Source organism: Perognathus longimembris, chromosome 22 (assembly GCF_023159225.1).
Source record: "Perognathus longimembris pacificus isolate PPM17 chromosome 22, ASM2315922v1, whole genome shotgun sequence".
Taxonomy (NCBI): Eukaryota; Metazoa; Chordata; class Mammalia; order Rodentia; family Heteromyidae; genus Perognathus; species Perognathus longimembris.
Window position 1 is genome coordinate 20,741,246 of NC_063182.1, and position 21,815 is coordinate 20,763,060.

General features: G+C 38.6%; 1 protein-coding gene across 1 annotated transcript in view; it reads right to left on the reverse strand.

Moving 5' to 3' along the window:
• Adgrv1 (adhesion G protein-coupled receptor V1) overlaps window positions 1-21,815 on the reverse strand; it is a 496,777-nt gene that overhangs the window by 297,229 nt on the left and 177,733 nt on the right. Inside the window, exons 70-76 of the mRNA XM_048331390.1 lie at window positions 14,790-14,933; window positions 13,240-13,414; window positions 10,710-10,845; window positions 8,167-9,272; window positions 6,330-6,444; window positions 4,660-4,831; window positions 723-965 (exon numbers count right to left, since the gene is read on the reverse strand). Of these exons, the coding sequence (XP_048187347.1) occupies window positions 723-965; window positions 4,660-4,831; window positions 6,330-6,444; window positions 8,167-9,272; window positions 10,710-10,845; window positions 13,240-13,414; window positions 14,790-14,933 (2,091 nt within the window). The remainder of the gene's footprint in view (window positions 1-722; window positions 966-4,659; window positions 4,832-6,329; window positions 6,445-8,166; window positions 9,273-10,709; window positions 10,846-13,239; window positions 13,415-14,789; window positions 14,934-21,815) is intronic.

Here is a 21,815-nt window from a genome sequence, read left to right on the forward strand (position 1 = left end):
GTAAACAAGAACATTTCTGAGATGAGACTGATATAACTCTCCTCACACCCTAATAAATTCTCATGCCCTAAAATATTCTGTTTCTGTTAAAGAATAATAACACTGCCACAAAAATATGGAGTTTTATGTAAATTCTAATTAACTTAGACAAGTCAGAGAAATACATGCACATCACACAGTGTAGAAGTTAGAAGTATCAGTGGCTAAGAATGCATGAATTAAGAATAACAGCTAGGAAATAAATTTTAGGAATGCCTTATGACATTTCTCCAATTGTGAATGCACTAAACTTTGTGTTCTACAGTATATGTGCTACAAATGAGAATTACAGAAGAAAGGGGGTATTAGTGACATCTTCATTCTCACCTACAAATTTCTGAGTGGTTGGAATAGGGTGGGTAGAGAGGTGACAGAGGGCAAGGAAGAAGAAAAAAATGGTCTTTGCATATGAAAATATAATGTTCAAAGCCAGCCTGGGCAGGAAAGCCTTTGAGACTCTTATCTCCACTTAAACATTCAAAAACTTGAAGTGGCATTATGGATAAATATGGTAGAATGCTAGCCCTGTGCAAAAGAGATCAGGGACAGCACCCAGCCCCACAACTAAAAAAAAAAGTTATGATAGTATCCTCAGAAAATAGTGCATAAACTACTGTTTCATTACATGTGTTGCAGTTAGAGAAGAAAACTTTTACTTGAACAACTATCTGTTCCATGCTTACCTGAGTACTAAAGCTCACAGACATCAGTAACTGAGTCCCAGAATCTCTGGACACTTTCAAGCTGATCAAAGTAGCATTCCTCTGAGCCACAGCCAGCCGAGAACCCACAGAAAAATATATGAGGCTTCCAGCTTCATTATGTGATAAAACTTTAATAGGAGCAAATCTAGCGCTGTTGTTTATTGCTGCTCCAGAAGTTACTTCATATAGCTCCACAAAAAAATCCATGTCAACTTGAGGTAGCTGCCAGTGAGCAAGAGAAAGTTATACAACAATTACTAATATGAATCACATAAATACTATAGGTATGACTATGCACAATGGAATATGTCCCATCATTCTTGCACTTATAGTTTAGATGAGTTTCTTACTGGAAGATTAACATCCAGAGATAACCTGTATATACTCAGTAAACAAACTGATAAGTAAAATGTATTGAAATACTAGAATAGTATAAATTAGCTGAAAAGAATGCATTTGTTCAATATCTTCTAACCATCAGTTAATCTCAAAACAGCTACATCTAAAAGTATAAAATTTTGTAAAGATGACTATTGCAAAATATCCTACATATAAAAGTACAAATTACATACCATGTATATTGGCAATATGTAATTGGCAACAGACATTTATGCAAATGTTAAAAACAAAGGAAAACAGCACACATGTCTATTGTTGTCTAAGTAGAGGCAGGGTGACGTTGTGTGCTCTTATTGTACTGGGAAACAGAGGGAAAGGGGTTTCACCTTGGCAAGATTTTATAGTGATTTCATTTATTTTAAGCAGTTTAAAATAAGTTTGACCAAATATTGATAACAGCCAATTTTGTAATTTCACATTGTCCTCTAATTTTCACAAAATTCAGCATGGAATGAATCTAAATTGATTCTACTGGTCATGGTATGTTTACATTGCACCTTTGGTATTCCTCAACAGTGTCCACTATTTGGTTTTCTAGAACCTGAATTCAGTCTTATAACACATTGTCAATCACCTCATTCAACAGATGGCTTGCTCTTATACAACAGAAGGGAAGAACTGTCAAAGTGATACTTGCTTCCTGGCTAAACCAAGAAAGCTAAGCTGAAGTGTTTTGGCTGCATGCTTTATACTGACATTTGATACAAAGAAGCATTTATGTCTACCAGAAAGGACCTGTAATCCTTTCAATGAACATGATTGCCATGAAATGATACAACAAAGTCTTCAGTATTCTCAAAATAACTCATAATCACACAAGAAATACTCCCTCCCACTGTGCTGCCTGAAGAAATCTGTTTGTCTTTCCTGTGGCAGTTAATTCTTTACTATTGCTGATTTTCTGTCAGTAAATATGGAAATATGCAAGCAACTGCACTCATTCTTCCCACTATGAGAAACTATACTTGACAAATATCAGAAATGAAAGCACTAGCTAAGTATGGGTTAACTATATTCAAGAGCTGCTATTCCCTAATGGCCAAGTGAACTTGATTCATAATAGTTTCTTTTAACTGAAGATTTCAGCATATTATATTCCAATAAAGCCTACTGTCTTTATTTTCCTGTAAAATATTCTTTTCCATTGTGATGCTGATGAGAGCTGTGCTTACAGCCATTTACAGTCAAAGACTATGCTATGATCTAAGTAAAGAACCATCTAAAATTGTATAGTGTACAGATGGGTGCCTGCACAGAATTAGACTATAGACAAAAGGAATCTTTGAGTCAGACAAAGAAATATTCTATTCAAATGTCACTCCTGAAGGCTATTGGGAAACCAAGACCCACAGATCACATCTGAACTTCACCAGAACTCCTACTCATGGCTGGAGGTCTCACAAAATTCCCATCCAGTGTAATGACCTAGAGGTCCTTTCCTAGTGTGGCCAGATCCATTCTGGAGGGACCTTTTGCCATAACTAGTGTAAAATAATCTTTCCTGAGCTCATAATTGACAGCAAATGTTTGAGAAAATAGTAGCACAAATGACTACTGGATATTTTAATAGATTTCAATGATTTGCAGAATGCCTCCTAATTTAATTATCACCTTAAATATTTTGTTAATATAGAACTGTAGGATAGACAGCTGGGATAGGCAAGTATACAGAATTCTAAAGATAGGGCCAAACTTTCCTGTAGTAATTGGCTAGACAAATGATTGAAATTCTTCACAACTTGAAAATTAAAGTACAGATTTACTGCAAAAATGATCATTGGAAAGAGGATAGAGTTGAAAGTCTTGAAAGCTAAGGTTTAAGAGATTAGGCTGAGGTGAGGAGATAAGATACCATCACTAACCATTAGTGGCATAATTCTGTGAATAATGTTGTCATGTTACACATCATGTCTGTAAATCTTATCAGTAACATTGATGTAGCTATTGTAAAAGCCACTGGATTCTCTTGGATAAGGCTCTTTCCTATTCTGAATAATAGAAATATCAATTTTGAGGGAGGGCCTACTTATCTTACTGCTAAATCATGTATTCTTAGTGTCTAGAAACTATCTTTTTCCTCTGAGAAGGGCAAACTTGACAGGAGCAGTCCCTTGTCAATCTCATGACACTAATTTATGTATTTTCCTTGTCCAGTTTGCCCAATACTGCTGCTGCATGGCTTCCATCACATACACCCACAAACCCACACCCCCCCCACTACCCCTTGCCACTTTAAGTCAGCTCCTTTCAAACTGTAATAAAGCACAACAATTTATCTCTATCTTTTAAAACATTTAGCTGATTTATCTAATTGCTGTCGCAAACAGGGCATTTTTAGCCTGCAAAATCTGTTTGGTCTTCTGAATACGAAAAAAGTCTCACAAGAATCCAGTTCTCAAAAGACTGATGGAAGCATTTATCCTGAGAACAATATAGTGCAAACTAACTGATCTCCAAAGCTTTCCTTAACAACGATAGGTTGACATCACTTGTATGGGCACCGGTTTAAGTCTACTGAAGTATGCCTAAGATTCAAGTCACCTATTTGTGACAAATTACACAATTGATTTTGTTTGGACCATTCTATATGGAGCATACAAAGATAAACAACATTATGTTCTAACTTTCAAGCAGGTAGCAGTGAATAGTCAAAACAAGACTGGTTATAATTGATAACTTCCATAAGAAAGGTACTGACAATGGTTTTGTTTTTAAAATTCAGGCCTTAGAGAGGACCTGATGTTTTTAATCAATCATTAAATAAGTTGCATATTTAGGAAAAATTACGATAGGAAGGCATAAAAATATTTAGAAGAAATATGCAGGATTTAAGTATTTAAAAGTAACACTTCAATGAGCCAGATCCAAAGAAACATGGACTTTATGATCTCCCTTATCGGGAATAATTAGTACAGGTTCAGGCAAGTCATAGCAGAGCATCACAAGAGCCCAATAGCTATACCCTTATGAACACATAAGATGATGCTAAGTGAAATGAACTCCATGTTATGGAAATGATTGTTATATCACAGCTGTAACTACTTTCAATGTCCTATGTGTATCTGTAGCTTCTATTATTGATGATGTTCTTGTATCACCTTCCTGTGGTTGTACCTACACTATCTCTGTAATGTTATCTGAGTATATTGGAACCCGTGTATACTGGTATTGGAAGTAGGAAATTGAAAGGGAATACCAAATTTGAGAGACACAGGGTAAAAAAAGACAAACAACTATAAAAGCAATACTTGCAAAACTGTTTGGTGTAAGTGAACTGAACACCTCTGGGGGGGGGGAGGGAAAGGGGGCGGAGGGAGGGTGGGTATGAGGGACAGGGTAACAAACAGTACAAGAAATGTATCCATTGCCTAACGTATGAAACTGTAACCTCTCTGTACATCAGTTTGATAATAAAAATTTGAAAAAAAAGTAACACTTCAATAAATTGGCTTTAAAATGATTATGTCGAAAGAAACACAATTGGAAGTTACTGACATGATGCCCCATTGTTTCTTACCTTTCCTGGTTTGAGCTCAAGAGTGACAGTACATTCTGTTTGACCCATCATACAGGTTGTGGTTCCTGATACATACAGAAGTTCATCCATTAGGTTTGTTCCTTCTTTCTGGAGAATGATGGCTGTTTTGTTAAAAGTGACTCTCCAAAAGACCTGGACATCTTCAAAAACCCTGTGAACAAAGCAAGCCCAAGAGAACAACAAGGTAGAGTAACCCACATTTTGTATAAAAGAGTGCTGTCAAATTGTGCCACTTTATCCACCAGCAGCACTTCACATGACAATGAAAAATTTATTTCCGGACAGATAAGAAATTAAAGATCTATGTATACTCACTATTTCTGATTATATTCTCTTCCATGATAAAGAGCTATTTGTCAACTGATTTCATGTCAAAATATAAGAACTATAATTTTCTGCCTATCAATACCACAAATGTAAAATGAAAATTGTAGAAAACCCCTGAATTCAAGGAAATGTTTCTCATTTGTCTTTTAGTAAGAATTTCTCTACAGGAAGAACATTACACCTAAAAATGGCTATAATTTCTAAAATTAAGAGCAAACAATGACCCAAATAGGCCCTGGATGGGCAATGTTTCACACCTACAAACCTATGTGTGCATACAGGTGGGTACTTGAAGGAACATGTGAATATGCTGCTTGCTGTATAATTAGATTACATCCACAGTGTTGGTACTCCAAGTCACCAATGGAGTATAATGTATATATGTGCATAGTCACTGGAAAATATTAAATAAGATAAGACAATGGATGGCCTACCTAATCTGACATGACTGTTGTGCTTCAAAAAACATTCAAGTCAGCCCTACACTGGGACTATGGACAAAATATATTAAACCACAGATCAATGATAAGAGTATCTCAGTACTACTCACTGAATTCTTTTTAAAAAAATTATTTATTGTCAATGTGATGTATAGAGGGGTTACAGTTACATACATTAGGCCATGGGTACATTTCTTGTACTGTTTGTTACCTCCTTCCTCATTCCCCCTTCCCCCCTCCCCCTTCCCCTCTCCCTCTATGAGTTGTTCAGTTAGTTTACACCAAATGGTTTTTCAAGTATTGCTTTTGGAGTCCTTTTTGGAGTCCTTTTTATCCTTGTCTCTCGATTTTGATATTCTCTTTCACTTCCCTAGTTCTAATACCAGTATATACAGTATCCAGGGTACTCAGATGAGGTAGCGTGGGGACAACCACAGGAAGGGGATACAAGAGGATCATCAACAAAAGAAGCTACAGTTTCACATGGCATATCAAAAGTGATATAATACTCGTTTCCATAGCATGGAGATAATTTCATTTAGCATCATCTTATGCATTCATAAGAACATGGCTATTAGGCTCTTGTGATCCTCTCCTGTGACTAGTCTAAACTTGTGCTAATTATTCCCTATGAGGGAAACCATAGAGTCCATGTTTCTTTGAGTCTGGCTCACTTCACTGAGTATAATTTTTTCCAAGTTCTTCCATTTCCTTACGAATGGGGCAATGTCATTCTTTCTGGTAAAGGCATAAAATTCCATTTACACATCAAATTCTATACTTCTTTCTACCTACATTCCATTCTGCCTCGTGTGAATTCCAATTGAATATTACACCGATGTCCAGGATGTTGCATTGTGTCCCCCCCCTCCCCCCACACACCTGTTTGGCTGCCTTGTGACAACAAGATGTTGTCTTCTTTCAGCTCCTTCCCTCAGTTCCAGGACACTCTGGGATTCCTCACTGAAGCCCAGGATGCCATTGTGAAGATCACTCCCTAAAAGGGAAAAGGAGGCTGTAACAGATTTAAGAACTTACAGGATCTCCAATGTTCCAGTGATTTGCCAGCTCAGAGTACAAAAGTGAGAAATTCACAAGTGAGAGGAGGGAGCAACAATGTGTGAAAATCTTTACTAAATTAGATTCCAAAAGTATAATGTTGAAATGGAAAACAGTTTGAGAACAAAAGACCACATGAGACCTGACATCAGAGGCATTGCCTTCTGGTGAGACCTTACTTTACAATTGATGCCATGTGATTTTTTTCTGTGTTCACCTGTTTAAAGTCTGTATTTATGGGAATGTATATACTTATGGACGAACAGGCGAGGTTTCTCCTAGTGCCTCACTGAGTTTTATATTCTCATACTGCTGATCCTTAGTCTTATCAACTAAATAATCATTAAAATAACTTTCTTCTGTGATCTCAGAAATCAAATGTTGACTCTTTCTCCATGTCAGCAATTGTTTGCTCATTATCTTGGGAGGAAATTTGCTCCCTCCAAGTAGCTTATAAGCCTCTCATTTTCTTTCCATTTACCACACCTGCAGCTATAAATTTAAGTCAAATTTCTAATAAAGCAATCTGAGACTTCTAATGTGCTAGTGATCAAGATCAAAATTGAATAAACTAATTCCTCCTCAATAATTTGATAGCGTCTTCTAAAATCTGAAAATTGGAAAGATTCAGATTAAAGACAAGAGGGATCAGAAAAGTAAAAATAATCATTATAGCAGAGATATTATTATAAATGAGTCAAGTGGGAAAAAGATGAGAGGAACATTTTCAGGAAGAATAAAGGAACTCAGGATATGACCATGTGAATGGGGCTGGAGATGTTGTTAGCTGCACTATATCAGATAATGTTAAGAGAAAAGAATGGCTAGAAATTGTGATGATTATTTTTGGTTGGCAACTGAGTCAGATTTACTAGCTCCTGGGAAGTTACACTTGTGTGTCTAAATGGTCTTTTTGGAGATGATTAGATAATGGAGACTCTGACCTAAAGAATGAAAGGATGTATCAATGCTCTGATAGACTCACAATATGATGGCATTATTGAAAGATGGTGAGAAGTAAAAGGTGGGTCCTATTTGGTGGGTATGTTGGTAACAAGTTCTGGGGGGCTACATCGTGTCTTGGCTCCTTCTTTTATGCCTCTGTACTTTCTGGTCACCATGAACTGCTCTGATCTACAATTTCCTACTCCTACCATAATATCTCCAAAGTCATGAGTCCCAAATGTCAGCCCTCATCATATTGAAATGACTGCAATCCAATACCTATATCACAGAATGAAGATAGGGTGTTGTCAACCAAACTAATTTTAGTAGAAAAATGTATATGACAATAAGCCAATATAAATTACTGACAGAAGTGAATTCAAATGACAATGTTCTCAATGAACTGTGGGGACACGAATAAATGATGTGAATCCTAAGTGTCATAAATTTGTGGGGCAACGTAACTGGCAGACACTACATTTGAAAAATATCAATTTAAAGATGGGATAACTAGCTATGAGCTGAATTAATCCAATTTAATTACACTGGAGAATAATAGCCTAATTTCATGTCATGACTTCATACTTTGGGAAAAGATTTTTTTCAATGAAGGACTCAAAGTATCCTTCTTAGATTAAATTCAAGATATATTGATCTTTGCTGCAAGTCTGTACTTCAAAAGTATTTATTTCATCCCCAGTGCTGCAAAGATTACCTGAAATAATAACTATGGAAAAAGCTGAAAATCCAGCATCATCTTTTCCATTTACAACCTGTGCCCCCCCTCGTGGGTCTGTGAGAAACACGTAGAAGAATTCCTTTCCCTCAGGCTCGTCATCATCCAGAATGGGAATGGACACTTTATGTTCTCGTTCTCCATCGAGAAATGTAAAGCTAAGTGTTTGCTCTTCAAAGTCTTCCTCTTCAACTGCCCATGTTAGGTTGGCGACTCCATAGACATCCTGAAAAGGTGGCTCATCAGAATCCTCCCTAGTGCATCTTCTGCCAAACGTTTTAACTGTTATGCTGACATTGCCAGTAAACCCACCAGCCCTTCGAATAAGAATTTCTGCAGCACTGAATGTGCCATTCTTCATCTCCTCATCCACGTAAACAATGGGGGGACCAAGGCTAAAAGTCCCGTGCATGAAAGCATCGAAACCATTCTCCATTCCAATGGTAGCATCAGGCTTGTCAGGCATGGCTGATGTACCTTGAAGGGTGACATATTTCTCAGGAGTGACAGATACACTGGTTGCCTCGGGAACAATAACAACCATCTCAGTGGTCTGCTGAATGGCAGTTACCCTGCTGGTGCCAGGATGTGTGGTGGAGCCAGTTAATATAGGAATTAGCGTCATAGGGTCAGTTGCTGTGGTAGGGATGGAAATATCTGTTGCTGTCATGCCATCATTGTCCAATATTGTAATCATGGCAACACTGAGGTCTAGATTCAGACGTGGTCTCCAATTGACACCAAACTTTTTTAATCCTGTAATTTCTACTGAAGTAAGATTGATGTAAAACTCTTCTTCTGTCTCAGGAACCTGATCATTGATAATGGTTATTTCAAAATCAACCTCAGCTTGATATTTTTGGAAAATTATTTCCCCCTTCTGAACCGGCTCAAAGTCTTCCAGTGGCTTGGCACTTCCTGCTGTTGTCTCATAGGAAACTTTAATATGATCACCATGGAAACCGAACAGTCTCTGCACATGTAATCTGATCATTTGGGTGTCCTCTGACACTGTGATGCTCCTTGAACTAGGGGAAAACTGGAAAACTCCCAGTGGTTCAATTTCAGCAGTAGTGAGACCTGATCTGGAAAAATAGAATAGCATGAGAATTGCTTTAATAATAGGAATAACACTGCAGCATCTTCTCACAATATTGCTGCTCATAAAAGAAGCAAATTGGGTAAATTCTTTAAAGCCTACTTACATGTTGCTAAGCAAAGGCACAAGAAATGAGAAGGAGCTGGAGTAATAGGGACAGGACCTAGCATGTCTTAGTTAAATGAAGAGCCTGTGGGTCTCCACTTTGGTTTTTCTAGCACCCTGGAGCAGGTGTGTGGGAGACTGAAACACCAGGATTTCTCCTGTATCAACACAAGGGGGCCCAATCCTCTATAGTGTTCTTAACATAAGTCAGCTTTTTTATTTACCAACAGAATATATCCAGTACTGGAAACAAAAATCCTTGCTTCCTCCTGATATTGCTAATGCAAATATTTTCTCACATAAATCTAAATAAAACTATGTGAAAAAAAAGTTTCCATTGTTGACCAATTTATACTTAGCCATTTCTTTTGGGTCGCTGTTGTGAATAGTTATAGCAGAGGTTACCTGTCATGATCCACCATTAATTTCTGACAACAAGAATGTTTTATTTGCTTAAAAAAGCTTATATATAAATAAAAATTACATATATATACATATATATGTATATATATGTATGACATCTGAACACACACTCATTATTAAGTGTGGCTCTCAGACTGGCCCTCTGCTATTATGGTCAAGCATGTAATAGGTGTAAGAAAAATAAATAGCTTTAGACCAAATTGGACTTGACTGAAAATATATTAGTATTAGGTTCACATAGTCATTAAATATAAATAGCAAATTTTGACTAAATTATATTAAATTCAAAAACACTACTAATTTCAAGTAATAACATTATCCTATTATCCTAATGTGATGATTCATCCTTGTCCTATTTTTGCTCAAGGCTAGAACTCTGCCACTTGAGCCACAACTCTACTTCAGGCTTTTTTTTCTCTTTCTGGTGGTGATGTTTAAATAGAGGTAAGAGTCTCACGAACTTTCTTGCCTGGGCTGGCTTTGAATCACAATCGGATCTTAGCAAATTGAGGATTACAAGAACGAGCCACAAGTTCTCAGTTCTTATCTTTATTCTTAATGACTTGGATAAATCAGGTGTTTCAGCTGCTTCTAGTTGACAATACCCTTTAAAATCAGGTGAATTTTTCATTGTTAACCCTGTGACCTCCCCCCCCCCCCCCCGGCCACTTCTTTCTCCTCCAACTTCTGTTTTAAGTCAGAAGTCCTCATAAATTCTCTTTGTGCCACACAGTGAAAGCTAAGGAACTCTCCTTCATACAGGCCTCCCTGTTAGTCTGCACTAAGCTTGCTGATTCTGCCTTAAGGACAGTGATCTTCTATCATTTTCAATCTTGACTGACCCATTCTAGGTTATTCATCAGAGAAGGTCTGACTTGAAATTAGATGTTCATACCGAAGTCGAGCTCCACCTGGAACTCTGCTCTGCACTCCTGACAGGTGAAGGACAAAGGCCTCTGGCCAACCTGGGTGGGGAAACGTCCACAGCAAAACTCCCTTGCTTCGTTCACCATGGGAAAATGAGATGCTCCCTGGAAGGAAATGCAAGAAAAGGGCAAGGTGTCATTCTTTAGTTCTTAAATTGGAGTGACTCAAACGTGCAGCAAAATATTTTTCCAAAAATGTATGCTCCAAAAGGATATGTTTAAAAGGCCAAAGAAGAGGGAGAAGTAAAGAACTTCACAGAAATCTCCCTAAACAATCTCTATCTACTCTCCTTCCTTCCTTCCTTCCTTCCTTCCTTCCTTCCTTCCTTCCTTCCTTCCTTCCTTCCTTCCTTCCTTCCTTCCTTCCTTCCTTCCTTCCTTCCTTTCTCTCCCTCCTTTGGTTCATTTACCAAATCTAGTAGCAAGAAAACGGTGTTAAGAAACCCCTGAGGGGCTGGGGATATGGCCTAGTGGCAAGAGTGCTTGTCTTGTATACATGAAGCTCTGGGTTCAATTCCCCAGCACCACATATACAGAAAACAGCCAGAAGTGGTGCTGTGGCTCAAGTGGCAGAGTGCTAGCCTTGAGCAAAAAAAAAGAAGCCAGGGACAGTGCTCAGGCCCTGACTCCACACTCCAGGACTGGTCAAAAAAAAAAAAAAAAAGAGAGAGAAAAGAAACCCCTTAATATATACTTGGCTTTGATGTGAATTCTAGCACAAGCAATTTTTTTGGTGATGTGTATTGATGTAGTTTGGGGTAAAATACCATAATACATACATTGTACTTTCTATTACTTCAGAAAAAAATGTTAAAAATGTGTAATATAGTGGCTGGGACTAAAGCCTAGTGGCATGAGTGATTGCCTTATATATATGAAGCCCTGGGTTCAATTCCTCAGCACCACACATATAGAAAACGGCCAGAAGTGCTCTGTGGCTCAAGTGGCAGAGTGCTAGCCTTGAGCAAAAACGAAGCCAGGGACAGTGCTCAGGCCCTGAATTCAAGCCCCAGGACTGGCAAAAAAAAAAAAAAAAGTGTAATATAGCCATTTTTGCCATCAGAAAGTTTATGGAGATTATATTTTATTTTTCATTAGGTTTAAGTATTTATCACAATGGTTCAAAAAACTAATTGATCCTATTTGAAGATAAAAATCTATTGTTTGTGAACTCTTACTAATTTATTTTAATCAAGTTATTAAAAATTCACTAAAACTTTTGAAAATGAATTTCATATGTATGCACAAAATCATCTACATTTGCATAAGAATCAATACTTCTAAACATAAATCACAATCAGTTGCCAATACACAAAAAAAACACATCAAAATGGCATAGAATCGGGTGTATCACCAAAAGTGACAGTGTAGAGAAGTAACAAGCTACTGCAGAAAAAAAATGATCTAAAAATGAAAAAGATTATGAAATATCTTTATGAGATGTTTGGGAAAGAAAGTATAGAGTTATTAATGTCATATGTATATTAGGTCAGGGATTCTGTGAAGTGCCTGCAGAAGCTGACTACTAACTAAAGAAGTTTGTGTGATGTGTTTTACAATCAATCATTCAACTTCACTCTACATTTACTGATATTACTACTGGGATAGAAGCTGTCATTAAAAGGTCACTTTGACAATCCCCAGTCCCTACACTCATCTTCGAAGGGAGTTCAGTTTTTCCATTCAATGGCTTCCTAAAACCTGGGGAAAATGAAAATCACTTCATCCTCACTAAGAGACTATAAGTCTCACTTCTTACACAGAACTCATTAAATTTGGGACAGCCAGGAAACAACATTTACCTGGTAAAGAACATCATTTAAAAATGAAAATTCATTGAATAGATCCTGCCCCACTATCAGAAATATTCAGGCAACTATGTGCATGATAGTTTTTTTGTTGTTGCTCTTTTTTTTTATGCCAGTCCAGGGGCTAGCCCTGCATCACTTAAGCCACAGCTCCACTTCTGGCTTCTTCTTCCTTTTTTTTTTTTTTTTTCTTTGAGGGGGGTGTGTGGTGGAAGGTAGAGAGTGAAGTAGTTTATTGGAGACAAGAGTCATTCAGACTTTCCTGCCCAGGCTGGCTTCAAACTATGATTCTCAAATCTCGGACTCCTGAGTGCAAATAGGATTACAAACATGATCTACTGGCACCCAGTTTACTTTGTCATTTTTATTCCTGTATGGATTAAATAAAGTTTTAAAATTACTTTTAACAAACTTCTAATGTAATGGCAGAATAGCCTGGATGGTGATCACTATTTTGACATAAGGGCTGTAGTTTTAAATTTGAATGAAAAGAATGTTCCCTCCTTTCCCCCAAGTAACCTGAACAACTCTGATCATGTAAGTCTTCGAGCACTATTTAAAATTTGGGGGCATTTTTAATAATTCTGAGATTATATTAACTATGAGACAATTTTATTAAAAATTAAGGATGGATGAGCCAAGAAAATGGCCCATCAGCCCTATCAGAGGATCTAGAAAAACTACTACTCACCGAGCACTGGGGTCATGTTGCCAACAGTAACAAGCTCAGGGATTTCTACTCCAGGTGCATATCCAGCAGTCCAGGCTGCTGAGAGAGGGCCATACGTGCCACTCCTAGAAACTGTCACTTGGCTTGTGCCAGCAGCAATGTCCATGAGTGGAAAAGCAGTGAATTCAAATCCAACCTGAGGAAAAAGATGCTTAGAGTATTTTGTTTCTGAATTGACTTTTCCTGGTTTCTTAAGAATGGTTGAACACTGACTTTCCTTTTAACTATAAAACATGTTCCCTTGTTTTTTTTATGATATTCAATTAAAGAGAAATGCTTATGGATGACATCTGAGATTTAGGAATTTATTCTCCTTTCTATTTCAGATTATGTATCATAGTTTTCTCTTTTTTTTTTGCTAAAATGAACAATAAACACCCTTCAAGAAGGATAAATATAACTATGCTTAAATGAAAACAGAGATTTCAAATAGCATTTTAAGGTACAAATTTAATCAACACTTTATGTGAGGTCTTACCACAAACATACAAGTGTGCGCGTGCACACACACACACACACACACACACAAACACACTTGCCCTGTGGGGTAGCTCAGTGTTGTGATGATATTCATAGGTAAGAGTAGGAAATACTTCAATACTTCTGCAGAATAATTTACAATGAAAGGTTCTCCTTTGCAGCAATTAAAACAACAGGATTTCAAAGAACAGGAGAAAGCAAGGAAACTGTTCCTTTTAGTTTTGTTTAAGGCTGGCAGATGCCACTTTAGGACACAAAGCCAATTTATTTCCTGGGGAGAATATGCCCCCAAAGAAGTATTTGAAAAGTAACACTGATTGTCCTAAAGGATATCCACCACCATTCCTACACAGAGTCCCTGTCAGCATCCTGGAACAATCGGCCATAGCCATTTGTGCTTCCATGAAGGAATGGGTGGGAATCATATTTCACAGGCGCCTCAAACATGCTGTATCTGTCACATATTATCCCTGTCTTTTTTGTCTATGAACAGAATGGGCCTTAGGAAGTAAAAACCCAACAGCTTATTGTTTGTTTCCCATCCTTCCTGCAATGAATTCAGAGGTCTCAAAGTCTGAGTCACCACTAGCATTCATGTATGATAGCACAGACTTGCTACAGCAAACCAAAATCTAGATGTTTACAATAAAATACAGTTAGTAAATGAAAAAGTCTGAAATGCTCCTTATGTTTCATTTGACTTTTAATTTCCTAGCACGGATACCTCAAAATTAAGTATTTCTTATCAAGACCTGAAAGTTGTGACTTTAGTTTTAAAATTCTATATCTAGGATATTCTCCAAGATCAAAATTTTGAATAACACTAAAACACAAAATGTATTTTCCAACTAATGTTGAAAACAAATAATCTTTGTGTAATGTATCTGTTTTGCCTACTTTGATATTCACAGAAGTACCCAAAATTAAGAAGGTGGTTAATCTTAAGAAATTCGCTCTCCAACAATTTAATACTTTCTGTACAAATTGCCCTCTAGGGCTTTGATGAGAGTAACACACCCGGAGCTAATTACCTGGGAGTTGGCAGCTTTCTCTGGGATGGGAAGGACAGCTGATTTTGCTTCCTGGAGTATTGCTGGCATTCCATAGACACGCCCACCTACCATCATCACTGTCTCCAGATGCAAGGTTAAATTAGAGCCCAGAGGAAGGAAGACCTAAGAACACATGGTACCAATGAGTTTATTTAGTAGTAATAATTTCAAATAAAGGTATGTGCCCTGAATTACTAGCACATTGCCTGAGGTTCCTTGACAAGCAAGCTGTTTCAACAACCTTTCCCCTGCTCATAAAATGATCTACCAGTTTGTAGTGTGTGGTGAGGAGTGGGAATTATGGAATGACAACACAAATGTGCAACATTCTGTGAATGCCCCAATGGCCCCAAGCATGACAGGGATCATGAGAGCAGAATCGTGAGGGCACCTGTGTTACAGGAATAGAAAGAGCACACTGGTGAAGTGTGCAACAACTGGCAACTAGTGAGTTACTCGAAATGGATAATGAATTAGATGTCTTAATTATTTGAACACTTGGGGTAAATAAAAATCATCAGGGAAATTTTTAGACTCAAATCAAGTAGGAAAAAAAGTCTTTAACTTACATATAGGTGTGATACAAAAAGTAATTTTGTGAGTTATAATTTCCCAATAGACACACTGCTTTCAGTAAAGTTATATCAAAACCTGAAATAGTATTAAAATGTCTGTATCTCTACTGAATTCAAAAGCAATTAATCCTAACAAGTATCTTCTTTTTTAAAAAATTACTTATTTATTGTCAAAGTGATGTACAGAGGGATTACAGAGGGATTATGGTTTCATATGGCATGTTGAAAGTAATACAACAGTGATATAACCCACATTTCCATATCATGAAGTTCATTTCACTTAGCAACATCTTATGTGTTCATAAGGGCATAGCTATTGGGCTATTGTGATCCTCTGCTGTGACTAGCCTAAACCTGTACTAATTCACTATGAGGGAAACCATAGAGTCCATGTTTCTTTGGGTCTGTCTCACTTCACTTAGTATAATTTTTTTCCAAGTTCTTCCATTTTCTTACAGATGAGGCAATGTCATTCTTTCTGAGGGAGGCATAAAATTCCATTGTGTATATGTACCACATTTTCCTGATCCATTCGTCTACTGAGGGGCATCTGGGTTGGTTCCATATTCTAGCTATGATAAATTGCACTACAGTTGTGCTGATGGCTTTAGTGCGATCTTGCTTGTAATCATTTGGGTAGATGCCCAAGAGTGGGGCTGGTGGGTCGTAGGGGAGCTCTATGTTTAGCCTTCTGAGGAATCTCCATACCATTTTCCAGAGTGGTTGAACAAGTTTACATTCCCACCAAGAATTGAGTAGGGTTCCCTTTTAGCCACATCCCCTCCAGCATTAGTTATTTTTAGTTTTCCTGATAATGGACATTCTTACTAGGGTGAGGTGGAATCTCAGTGTTGTTTTGATTTGCATTTCTATTATGGCCAGTGATGTAGAGCACTTTTTCATGTGACTCTTGGCCATTCTCATTTCCTCATCAGAGAAGTCTCTTTTTAAGTCTTTAGCCCACTTGTTGAGGGGCTGTTGGTTCTTTGAGGTTTTGTTTTGGAGGAGTTCAATTTTTTTAGTTCTGCATATATTTTAGATATGAGGCCTTTGTCCATTGTATGGCCAGTAAAGATCTTCTCCAAATCTGTGGACTTTCTGTTTATCTTGCAAGCTATGTCCTTTGCCCTGAGGAAGCTCTGTAGTTTGATGAGTCCCATTTGTCCAACCATTCTTTGATTTGTTGCATTTCTTGATATTTGTTAAGGAAGTTCCGTCCTGTGCCAAGGAGCCCAAGTGTTTCTCTTACTCCTTCCTTTAGTGTTTTCAAGGTATTTGTTTTTATTTCAGTCTTTGATCTATTTGTAATTGGTTTTGGTACAGGGTGATATATAAGGATCTAGTTCTAATTTGTTGCAGGTGTTGAACGAGTTTTGCCAGCACCATTCGTTAAAGAGGTTATCTTTCTTCCATCCTATTTTTTTAGCTCCTTTATCAAAGATTAAGTAGGCATAATTCTGCAGGTTCATTGCTGGGTCTTCAGTTCTGCTCCATTGGTCTTCAGGCCCATTCCTGTGCCAATACCAAGCTGTTTTTATTACTATAGCTTTGTAATACAGTTTGACGTTTGGTATTGTAATTCCTTCAGCACTGTTCTTTCTACTTAGGATTGTTTTTGCTATTCGGGGTCCTTTATTGTTCCATATGAATTTCTGTATTGCTTCCTCTATTTCATTAAAAAATGGTGTTGGGATATTAATGGGTATTGCATTGAATTTTACATAGCCTTTGGCAATATTGCCATTTTTGACCATATTAATCCTCCCAATCCAGGAGCATGGGAGGATTTTCCATTTCCGTAGTTCTGCCTTAATTTCGTTTTTCATGTTTTTAAAGTTCTCATCATAGAGGTCTTTCACTTCTTTGGCTAAGGTTATTCCTATGTATTTTATGTTTTATGAGGCTCTTGCAAAAGGAGTTGCTTTCCTGATTTCGGCCTTGGTCTTTGGGTTGTTGGCATATAGAAAAGTCATTGACAAGTATCTTCTTCTAAAACTTAATGAATGTTTATGTCCATTCCACCCATCAAGGGACACAACATATACCTGGTGCTTTGAAATGATGTATAACATGAGGAAACCGATGTTTTCGTCTTGCAAAATAACAATTTTTTTTGATAGTCCTGAGGCTTAGACTCAGGGCCTGAGCACTGTCCCTGGCTTCTTTTTGGTCAAGGCTAGCACTCTACCTCTTGAGCCACAGCATCACTTCCAGCCTTTTCAGTTTATATGGTGCTAAGGAATTGAACCCAGGGCTTTGGGCATACTAGGCATGCACTCTACCACTAAGGCACATTCCCAGCCCCACAAAATGGCATTTATTTTTGAAAATGAATTTCAAGCCAAGTGCTAAGGGAATGAATGAGTCATAAGCAGTACTATCACTCCAGTTCATGGGCATCTCAACTTTCCTATATTGCTTATCCCTACCTCAACCAGCCACTGGCTGAGCAGCTAATGCTTTTGCATCCATTTCCTAAAGAATGAAGGACCAGTTATCATCCCCAAGTATCCTGTCACTTCTCCTTTTCCATGTGGCTCCTCCACTCATGGGGCAAACAAATGCACACAGACTTGTATATGCTCATTACCCCAAAGTAATGAACATTAAAGTTGAATGTGAGACATCACAGATTGGAGGAATAGCCTGTACGGCTACTGAAGAGGCTTCTATTAATATGCAAAGAACTTGAAATTTTCCAGTAATAGTTCACATTTTCTTTCCATAACCCAACATTGACTCAACATTATTCATTTTATATATTTACCATCAAAAACTATGATCCTATAATACTCTATGTACATCCCACAATACTCTAAGCACTACCAGCACTGCTTACCCACATGCTTTTATAACTGGATACCAATGGGCTCACTCTATCAAACTAAAGCCATATAATAACAGGAATTATGACTCATTCCTCTTTGTGAATACTGAGCTGCTCACAATGACAGCACAGCATAAATGCTCAGTAAACGACCCAGCCACAAATGTAAACTTCCTCCTGTATTCTGATTTATATTGTTATAAGCCTTGATTTGTCCCTTTCATGTGACAATGCTTCTTGCTGCCAGTGTATACCCCATACAAGAACACAGTATTCAGCCAAGTATGGCAACAGTTTACAATTCAATCCAAGGGCCTGGTGCTAAGTCTTCTTCAGGAGTCTTTTATATTCCAGAGCCTGACAGAATCTTCCCTTAGTCCAATGATCCTGCCAAAGGTTAGAAGCTACAACATAGGTATGATATACATATATGGCTTTGGGTATTCTTGATGACTGGCCTGGCTTCTCCCATAAAAATGGAGCAGGGAGAATTGTAATGTAAACTCATGACTAATAAGTCAGTCCTCAAAGAACAGTGTTTGATAGCCAGGAGGGTACAAGAAACTGGGCCTAGGAAGAAATTCTGTTTTATGAGCTTGTCACATTTTGTCCCAAATAGTTATCTTGAAGTACTAGCTTAGCAACACCTAGTACTCTAGATGTGTTACACATCTTACAATGTATCAGAGAAGGGCTGGGAATATGGCCTAGTGGCAAGAGTGCGTACCTTGTATACATGAAGCCCTGGGTTCGATTCCTCAGCACCATATACACAGAAAATGGCCAGAAGTGGTGCTGTGGCTCAAGTGGCAGAGTGCTAGCCCTGAGCAAAAAGAAGCCAGGCACAGTGCTCAGGTCCTGAGTTCAAGACCCAGGACTGGCCAGAAAAAAGAGAGAGAGAGAGATAAGCAATGTATCGGGGGGGGGGGAACATATGTAGATTAAAACTGGTTGAGGGAAAATGTTGGGGGAAGGAAAGCTCTTGTCCTTTATAAGGTAATAAACTTCAGCTAAGTCTTTGTTGAAAATAGAAATTGTAAATGCAATTAAATAGATGTTCCAATGCCTTAAGTAATTTATAGCTAATAATGTAAATTCATATCTGATAACATAAATATGGTCTTAGGACTGCCAAGTACCTTTTTAAATAAATCATGAAGCTTTCCACATGAAATAAAAAGCAACCACCTATCCTTCAAAACTCCCCAGACACAATTTCCTGTGTGATAGGCATGAATAGCAGTATATAATTTTTTACCATAAATTTACCGAATCTTATATTTTAAAAAATCTTAGATATCTACTTGGACTTGGAGTTTCATGTTCTTTCTGTTTTCTTGTTCATGGTTGATGTTCTACCATTTAAGCCATGCCTCTTGTCTGGCACTTTGCTGGTTAATTGGTTATAGAGCCTTATGGGTTATTCTACCTGACAAAGTTTTGAATCATGACCCAGGTCTCAGTGTCCTGAGTGGCTAAGTATACTGGTATGAGACACTAGCACTTAAGTTCTATTAGTGTTTTAAAGGAATTCTGTCCATTATTTTTTGACAATGTTGTAAGTAGATCTAAAAAACCAACTGTACATAAATTACTAGTTCCAGTGTCCCTGTTTATGTCAGTTCTTGCTTGGTCTATAGCTCAAGATCAACAATGGGAATCACTCCTGCTACAATTCCACAGACATTTCCACCAATCTTTGGGGAAGGGGAAAGCATCTGGTCAAAATGTCAGATGCCTTGTTTTGGGACCCTAGTTCTTTCTTAACTAACAATGCTGACCACTGTACTCCTCTGAGAACAACAACCATGATAAGCTTTCTGTGGAAACAATCTGGGTATTCCTAAAAGGCTTCAGAGCTCCACACTTTACAATCCCTCCAAAGAGAGCACATCCTCTCTTCAGGACCTTGTGACTCTCTTCCAGATCCACAATGTATCCTGCAGATTTTTTCACAAGATGATTTCAATTTGATACTTCTGGGTATACGTCTTTCTCAATTGTAAGATAAATTAATGCCCAGAAATAATGCCATACATACTGAAATACATTAGTTTCTCTTCTAATAGAGAAAATCATAGGGACTGTACCATTTCAGGAAATATTAAGAAAAAAAATCTCTCAACTAACTTTTTTGGGTTCTGAGAAAAATCTATGGAGGTATCTATCTGAGCCACAAGAAGTATGTGTACCCCTATCCTCACCTTAAATGCTGGGAGTATACTGCTCTCTCCCCTCCCCACCATCCCATAAAATCATAACTAATTTTCAGTCTTCAGTGTTCAAGAACAGAAGGAGATATGGGTCTTTTTATTTAAGTGGCTCTTCAAGCACTGGAAGCACAAATTAGTCATTCTCATTGTACTCCCTTGAACTTTGTAAGTACTAAACAGGTGCTTGGGAAGATTTGGGGAAGACAGCAGAGGAGCAGCAGAGCCCTAGCTAAGCTCCCACCGACATCCCAGTTTTACCAATCCAGAGAAACTTTTACTCCTAGAAAGACAGCCCAAGTAAGTTATAACCATACAAGGGTTCTGGCCAGGAAGGAAAAATCGACTTTGCTGGCTTGAAAACACAGATTTGCGCTCCGGGCGGCGACCTGCCACCATGCCAGTGCCAGCGCCGGCACAGTGCCCCACAGTCCCCATACCTAACGCACACAACGACAACCAGGAAGAAATCCTCCAGACGGCAGCAGACAGACGCAGATCATAGGCTGCGAACACATGGGCAGAAATCACAGAGAAAGCGTGAGTACCCCACAAAAGACATTCTCACTAGCACCCACAGAGCAGCTTCTGGAAGCTAGCCTTTTCCCCACTGCCAGAGCAAAGCGCCATCTTTGATACTGGCATAGGGTCAGACCAGACTGGAACTAAAGCAGGCCTGGGGAAAGCGAAGACAAAGGGGCCATCTTTGAAAAGGGCAAGAGGGACTGACCAGTGAGAGCCAGCTCCACCCAGGAGAATGAGCCTTGCCCAGGCAGGAGGCATGTCCCGGCTGAGGCTCACAGACTCAGGTGAAGTCAGCCAGAGGTGCCCTGCCCTGCCCGCCAGAATTTCTAAATTAATATGAAAGTGGCGAGCAGCTACTGGCAGCAAAGATCAACCAGACAGGAGAATAAACAGTTCCAGAGACAGATAAATGGTCCCATCACAGAGGAAGCCCAATTCCCAGCCTGAAATGGAGCTGAATTCCATAGCCAGCTCCACCCAAGAGGCCGCCCTGCCCAGGAGGTTGCCCCACCCAGGGAGGTAGGAACCTCCCCCAGGCAAGCAGTTCTCAGCCAGGTAAACCAGGCCAGAGGTGCCCCACCCTGCTGAGCCTTCAGCCTATTCAAAGCCAGGCATTAAAGGCAGTGACCCCACAGCAGATGGGAGGAGCGAGCCACGGCACGGTTCCCAAGACTGTTCATGTCACCCATCTACAGAGGACACCCAAGTCACACGTGCAAGCTGTGTGAACCACAGAGCCCCAGGATTTCACTAACAGGGGAGGAGGGACAAGGCAGATCTACCCCCTGCAAACTGAAAGCAAGTCAAACCAGCCAAGCAGCAAAATATACTGCAGACCATCGGAAGGAAACCAGAGACTGGAGAAAGC